The sequence below is a fragment of the Teleopsis dalmanni genome, chromosome 1 (genome assembly GCF_002237135.1).
Source record: "Teleopsis dalmanni isolate 2A chromosome 1, ASM223713v2, whole genome shotgun sequence".
Classification (NCBI taxonomy): domain Eukaryota; kingdom Metazoa; phylum Arthropoda; class Insecta; order Diptera; family Diopsidae; genus Teleopsis; species Teleopsis dalmanni.
The window spans coordinates 119901496-119909743 of NC_051846.1; the positions used below are offsets into that span (position 1 = coordinate 119901496).

An 8248-nucleotide genomic window follows, 5' to 3' on the forward strand; every position below is an offset into this window, starting at 1 on the left:
ACACCAACGCGGCATAAGTAATTATAGGCATTATCATTTGTTTGACCAATAAGCCACGCACATCGACTGGGGTATACTTAGCAGATAAATTCAAATATCTGAGGCAAATAAATGATTTTCTAACGACATGATTGATATGATCAGAGGCATGTAAATTTGAATTCAAAGAAAATACGAGACATTTAACTGATGCATTATATACAATAATTGCGTTTCCAATAGCCACCGGAGGTAATTCGTCTAACTTTAATTCGAACTTGGTATGCAGCAAAATGATTGTTTTATCTGCATTTAGCAGCATATGTTTACAACTGCCCAACGATGTATGCATATTAAATCAATATTAATCTATGTTACAAGGTGATTTCACTCGGGCATGAATGATACATTTGTATATCATCAGCATATCCATGCAGCTTCAAAAATTGAGATATTGAGATATTGAGAGAACGTCATTAATATAGATCGAAAATAGTAATGGCAATAGAATCAATAGAAGCAATAGAATCGAGCCTTGAGGAACCCCAGAAAATATATGTTCAAAATTTGAAAAATTATTGTAAATAATTACTGACTGCAATCTCTCAGTAAAATAAATAAAAATAAATTTAGTAACTAATCTGGAGAAGTGAAACTTATTTATGAGCTTTTTACAGAGCAAAGCGTGATCAACTCGATCAAATGCTTTTAAAAAATCGGGAAGTAACCAAATCGCTATCATAACTCAATCTAATATCTTCAGGGACTTTCAATATGGCAGACGCACAACTATGACCTTTTCTGAAACCAGATTAAGAAGGAGATAGTGGATGGAAAATGTTTAGATGATTACGAATCTGTTCAGACATTATAGTCTCACACATCTTAGAGAGAGAAGGAAGAATACTGATAGGAAGATAATCAGAAACTGATGACAATTCACTTTTTTTTAAATTGGAATAGCTTTAACTTTTTTCCATGCCCTTGGAAAGGTAGATGTAGTAATACAATAGTTTATAAGTTAATGGTAATATTATGTATGACAAAATTGTTGGATGAAAAGCTAAGCAACTTGCCAACAAAAGCTGATTTAGAGGTGATTGTGTCGGAAGTGGGCGAACTCTCTAGTAAGATTACAGAGCTAACGGCAGAGAATCGTGTGCTAAAACAGAAGGTGACGCAGCTCGAACAACAGCGGGAACGGGATGCACATAATATTAATTATATTATAAACGCACGAAAACGAAAATCGCTGGTTATCAAGGGTTTGAAATAACTGACAATCCAACATTGTCGATTCGGAAATTATGTGCTGAAGTTCTGCACGTCGATGATGTGCAAATAGCTTCTGTAAGAAAAATATTTGAGAAACACGACAAAATAGGAGTCGTTGCAGAGTTTCAAAAAGAGCAGTGTATATTTAATATTTTCAACAATATTAAAAAACTCGCTAATACGGAAATATCAATTGAGAGGGACTTAAGCGCAGAGCAACAATCAGATAAACGGGTCATGCTTAAACTAAAACAAAATTTGCGTGCTGTAGATCAAAGTCGTAATATAATAGTTAGAGAGGATCGTATGAAAATTGACAACAAATGGCTGTATTGGAATAGAGAAAAGGAGCTGAAATGTGGTAGCAGTAATGGAAGGGATGTACTGCAGGCACTTTATGGCAATAACCTGGAGTCAATAAATGTAACATATTGGGAGATTTTGCAAACAATTAATTCTCAAGAAAACTAAATAAAGACAATGTTGTCAGCTGTAGTTTAAGTTTAGATTCAAATTCAAAAGAAATGTTAAATATTTTAGCATTTAATGTAGCAGGTCTAATAAAGAAAGTTAATTACTGCGATTTTATAAATTATGTAAACTCATTTGATCTGTTCTTTTTATTTGAAACGTTCATGGAAAAATCCTTGGAGAAGATTGATAAAGTGTTTGAAAAGTATTTATTATGGTGGATTCCAGCAACTCGGGTCGCAATCAAAGGAAGAGATAGTGGCGGTATATTATATGGAATAAAGAAGAACTTAGCAGATAAAATGAATATACGTGTTTAGAATTAAGATTTATTGTATCATGGCCTTTAATTTATTTGTCATTTTTGTATTGTGTCGTCGCCTTTAAGCACACGCGAAAAGGCGACATGTGTTTTTGAGAAATAATAAAGCAGTCGTGAATAAAAGTTATCAGTAAACTAACTGAATAAAACATTGGTGCCGAAACCCGGGATAGTGATCCATAAAAGGGATAGTGATCCATAAAAGGGATAGTGATCCAGAAAAGGGATAGTGATCCAGAAAAAAAAAAATATATAATTGCAAAATGTTAGACTCAGAAATTCACGAACTCAGCGACGGGGAGCAAGGAGGCGTGCAGAAAGGGTCTAAGAAAATGGCGGAATTGAAGGCGTTGAGAGGCAGCACCAAAGGCAACATCACTCGCATAAAATCAATGATTTTGAAAAAAGGGTCAAGTTTGTCAACAGAAGAACTTAACTGCAGGCTTAGTTTGACAGAAAATTACTTCAAACAGTTTCTGAGTGTGCAAGCAGATATCGATAAACTAAACCGAGGTGCAGATACTTCTTCAAGCGAAGCAATTACAGCAGAAGTTGAAGATGCATTTGTGGCCACGAAAGCAAAAATAATGAGTTTACTAAAAAAAAGAAAGCTATCACTGGTAGATGTCAATGCAACGAATACAACATCGTTATTGCCGGGCCCAAGAAGTCATCGGGAAGTAAAATTACCGAAATTTGAAGGGAAGTATAGCGAATTTCCGAAATTTATAGCCTTGTTTAATAAATTAATCAACCAGGATGAAATGCTTGATGACTGTGAACGATTTTTGATACTTAAAGAGCACTTGGGCTCTAAGCCGCTGGCAGCTATTGACGATTTTGATGTCACAGAGGACAATTACCCCAAAGCACTCGATCGATTGAAGGAATGCTTCGATAAAAAGGCGTTGATGTTCGAGGAACATACTACAGCCCTCTTTGCTGTCCCAAAATTAACAAAACCATCTGCAGTTCATTTAAGAAATGTATTAAATGCAGCGAATGCACATTTGAATGCAATGCTATCATTAGGTGATTACAAAGATATAGCGAATGCCATGTTAATTCATTTGGTGATGGAAAGAGTGGACGAAGATTCGCAGGTCAAATGGGAAGAATCAGTGGATTACAGGAAGCTGTCAACTTGGAATGAATGTTCAGCAGTTTTGACGAGGCGATGTGAGAACCTTGAGGCAAGGGAACATAAAGTTAATCAAGTGAATTCAAAGGCTGTAAACTATCAAAAAGAGTATAGAAATAACCGCAACTACTCAACCTCTCTTGCAGTTACAAAACCTTTATGTGAAGTCTGCAATGGCAGTGGCCACGAGATTGCAGATTGTAGCAAGTTTAGAAAGCTTTCTTTAAAAGAACGCTTTTTCGTAGCACGGAGAATAAAGGTATGTTTTACATGTTTGAAAAAGGGACACCTTCAAAAAGAATGCTCTGCTGTTAAATGCTCGAAATGTAATTTATCTCATCATCAACTTTTACATAAAGATTATATCTTGGAGCCAAATGAACAAAGATGCAAAAATGGGCCATCTACGTCAACACAGGAGACAGCTCAGTCATCAGTTATGAACGTAATGACTGAAAACGAGGTTTTTTTGGCAACAGCAGTAGTAATGGTAGCGGACAAGTTTGGCAAATATCACCAAATGCGAGCCATATTAGATTCTGGCTCTCAAGTAAATTTGATGTGTGAGAAAGTTGCTCAAAAACTGTTATTAAAAAAAACGTCTTGTAAATTAGATGCTAGCTGTGTTGGAGACGTTGTAACTAGCTTTAAAACAAAAACTGTGGCTACCATCAAATCAAAAATAAATGAATTCGAAGTCAGTCTGCAATTTTATGTTTTACCGAAAATAACAAGCTCCAAACCTAATCGTTATGTCGATGTTGCGGACTGGAATTTACCAAAAAATATTCAAATGGCTGATCCAATGTTCAATAAGCCAGCGCGTATAGATATTTTAATTGGTGCGGAAATTTTCTTCGATTTGTTGTCGATTGGACGAATTTATCTTAATGAAAGGTTGCCAACCCTACAGAAATCCATACTAGGGTGGATAGTTGCAGGCAAAGCAGAAGAATGTTTAGCGCCTAGTCATAAAATAAATAATATGCTGGTCAATCACAACCATAATGAGAATGAAAACTTGAGTCAATTGGTTGAAAAATTCTGGAAAATAGAACAGATTTCAACTAAATCAAATTTTTTAACCGAAGAAGAAGAGGAATGCAAGAAAATTTTCCGTGAATCAATTCGTAGAGATACATCTGGCCGATTTATTACGAAAATTCCATTTAAAACAACAGTGAGTGATTTGGGTGGTTCCTATAATGCTGCCAAACGACGGTTGCTGTCACTAGAGCGTAGGTTGAGTAGAGATCGCTCTACACGAGACGCTTACAACGCATTTATGGATGAGTACCTCTCTTTAGGTCACATGACGATCGTTGAAGAAGCTGATATGGATAAGATAAAATATTTTGCACCGCATCAGTATGTGCTACGACCAGACTCCACGAGTACGAAACTTCGAGTTGTGTTCGATTGTAGCTGTAAAACTGACAGTGGCTTGTCATTAAATGAGGTAATGATGAAAGGACCACTGGTTCAAGATGACCTGTTATCTATAATACTGCGATTTAGATGTTACAAATATGCAATTACGGCAGATGTAACAAAAATGTATCGCCAAGCATGGGTGACTGATGATGATGCGAATTATCAAACGATTTTGTGGAGGTCTTCCTCAGATGAAAACATAAAGGCCTATCGCTTGCGAACCATTACTTATGGTACAACATCTGCCCCCTATTTAGCTACAAGATGCTTAAAACAGTTAAGTGAAGATTATATCGATAAATATCCGATTGGATCGAGAAAGGTGTTATCTGATTTTTATATGGATGATTTGATCAGTGGATCAAATGATGAAGATGAAATTTTTGAAATATATAATCAAGTATCAGCAATAATGAACTCAGCAAAATTTAAGTTAAGGAAGTGGTTTTCAAATAGTGAAAAATTTCTTAATTTCGTGCCTGAAGCTGATAAAGAAAAGACTCTTCGGATGAATGATGAGGAAATAATAAAAACTCTTGGTATCATCTGGGCTCCAGTGGGAGATACGTTTCGATACGTTTGGCCAGATTTTGATAGCTCGAAAGCGGTGACAAAAAGAATAGTGTTGTCGGAACTATCTAAGTTGTTTGATCCCCTTGGGCTTATTAACCCATTAATCGTAAAGGCGAAGATTTTCATGCAAGATTTGTGGATATTGAAGGCTAATTGGGATGAATCCCTACCAATGAATTTACATAGTCAATGGATAGAATTCCGCGAAAATCTAAAAGACGTCAAGAAAATAAGTGTGCCTCGATTTGTTTTGGCAGAAAAACGAGTTGCTAGAGTTGAAATGCATGGATTTGCTGATGCATCAAAAAGAGCTTTCGGGTGTTGTATTTATATTCGCTCAATATGTGTGGACAACGACGTTACAATGCAGTTGTGGAGTGCTAAATCCAGAGTAGCGCCATTAAAAACTTTATCTTTACCAAAATTGGAACTTTTGGCTGCGGAATTGCTGTCGAAACTAGTGACAAAAACCAAATCCAATTTTCCAATTTCTATTGACGCGACCTATTTATGGGTGGATTCCGAAATTGTGCTAGATTGGCTGAGCGAGCACCCATCAAATTGGAATACATTTGTTGCCAACCGGGTATCATTGATTCAAGAGCAGACAAAAACGTGTATTTGGCGGCATGTTCCTTCAAAGTCTAACCCAGCGGATATAATATCAAGAGGTGCGTATGTAGATGAACTATCTAATTCTATTTGGTTTGCAGGTCCTTCTTTCTTGAAGAGAGATTGTTGTGAGTGGCCACCAAATAAGTCTAGAAAGAATACTAATGCTGACCAAGAAAGGAGTCGTAATAGTACGATAATGACTGTTAATAATTTAAAAAAAAAAATACCTTATGAGGCATGCTCTGAGGATAACTCGAAATCTTCTTTTGTGACGTGGGTTGAAACCTTCAGCGATTTTGAAAAATTACAAAGAATTTTTGCCAATCTTCTTGGCTTTCGAAGAAGCGTTAAGTCTATGACTGAAAGATTAGATGAAGCACTAGTGCGTATATTCTACTGTGTGCAACAACATTATTTCAAAGAAGAAATTGAGCTGCTATTGAAGAATAGAGAATTGCCAGCAAACAGTAAATATAAAAATCTGAGCATTTTTGTAGAAGATACTTATGGTGTTCCGCTACTACGTGTTGGTGGGAGATTAGCGAAGGCTGCATTACCATATGATGCTAAACATCAAATTTTGTTACCGAATAACTCAGAAATAGTTTGCAGTTTTGTACGATTTCTTCATTTCAAATATTTGCATGCTGGTACGCAAGCGCTTATGGCTATAGTTAGGCAGCGATTTTGGATATTTCATGCTAGAGGAGTAATACGCAAAATTACTGGTAGTTGTCTACAATGCTTTAGATGCCATCCAAAATTGAGTAATCAGATTACGGGCGATTTACCCTCTTCTAGAGTCACCGTAGCGAGGCCGTTCACTGTGACTGGAGTGGACTTTTGCGGCCCTATTACAACAACGTATCTACTTCGTGGGTACAGAACAACAAAAAGCTATATTGCTGTTTTTATTTGTTTTGCCACAAAAGCTGTGCATATGGAGGTGGTCTCTGATTTGACTGCAAAGGCTTTCCTGGCTTCATTAAAAAGATTTGTAGCTCGACGCGGCTTATGCTTAAAATTATTTTGCGACAATGCCACTAATTTTGTGGGTACTCGTAAAGAGCTCGAGGAAATGAAATGCAAGTTTTTTGATCAACAAGTACAGGGCAAGATTTCAAAATATTGTACTGCCAATAGTATTGAATTTCATCATATACCACCCAGATCCCCCCACTTTGGTGGACTATGGGAAGCGGCTGTAAAATCAGCAAAATATCATTTGGCTAGAATATTGGGTCAATCACATCTTACATTTGAAGAGCTGGCAACAGTGGTTGCGGAAGTAGAGGCAGTTTTAAATTCAAGACCTTTGACAACCTTGTCTAACGACCCAAATGATGAAAGCGTTCTTACACCGGCACATTTCTTAACAGGTGGTCCGTTGGTTGGAACTGTGGAACCTACTGTGGATAGCGAAGAATGGTCTCATAAAGATAGATGGCTACGAATTTCGGCCATACAACAACATTTTTGGAGAAGGTGGTCGGCGGAGTATCTTCATGAACTTCAACAGAAAGTCAAATGGACTAAGAAGCAGAAGAACCTTAATGAAGGTGATATGGTGTTAGTTGCAGAAGAAAATTTGCCTTCTAAGCAATGGCTTATTGGGAGAGTGCTGAAAGTGACAAGAGATGCTAAAGGTTGGGTTCGAGTTGCTGATGTAAAAACAAAGAATGGAGAGGTTCGCCGAGCAATCCATAAATTGGCACCTATTCCATCTGAATGTTGATGTCTGCTGGAGCCATCAAAGGCGGCGATATGTTTAGAATTAAGATTTATTGTATCATGGCCTTTAATTTATTTGTCATTTTTGTATTGTGTCGTCGCCTTTAAGCACACGCGAAAAGGCGACATGTGTTTTTGAGAAATAATAAAGCAGTCGTGAATAAAAGTTATCAGTAAACTAACTGAATAAAACAATACGATTTACACAAATATTGAATATGATGGTAGTTAAGCTAAAATTTGAAGAGACACTGGCGTACATTATTCCAACATATATTAATTGCAACAACTGGGATGCCGATTTTAAAAACTTAAGTGATGTACTGTTCGAATTAGGGTGCGAAAATATATTAGTTGCAGGAGACTGTGTAACGACCCTTTCTTGCAGTCGTTATTTATTTGCTGAGGTATGCTCAGTCTCACCAGCGTCGTCACAATAAATTTATTGATTGTAGCCAAAATATTCAAAGTGTTGTGGTTTTATTTCAATTTCTTTATTTACGTAATGCTTTATTTCGGAATTTATAAATTTTAAATTTATATTTAATATAGGAAAAACAAATTAACTTTGTTTCAAAGAAAATAAAATAAATATATATGTATATATAAACAAAGTTTAAATATGTAATTTTTACGTTTCGAAAGGGTAAAAATTTAATAATTAAATAAAGATGTCTTTTGAGAAGTTTCAGTGCTTGAATGTCCTT

The 8248-nt window shown here is 36.2% G+C and overlaps 1 protein-coding gene across 1 annotated transcript; it reads left to right on the forward strand.

Moving 5' to 3' along the window:
* Positions 1 to 3981: 3981 nt before the first annotated feature.
* Positions 3982 to 7545, forward strand: LOC119665766. Its single transcript, XM_038075011.1, has one exon. It carries the CDS (start codon positions 3982 to 3984, stop codon positions 7543 to 7545), a length of 3564 nt encoding a protein of 1187 aa, XP_037930939.1.
* Positions 7546 to 8248: the final 703 nt, after the last annotated feature.

Excerpts from the sequence above, each read along its gene's own strand:
- LOC119665766 (XM_038075011.1), top strand. The coding sequence starts at position 3,982 with ATGGCTGATCCAATGTTCAATAAGCCAGCGCGTATAGATATTTTAATT.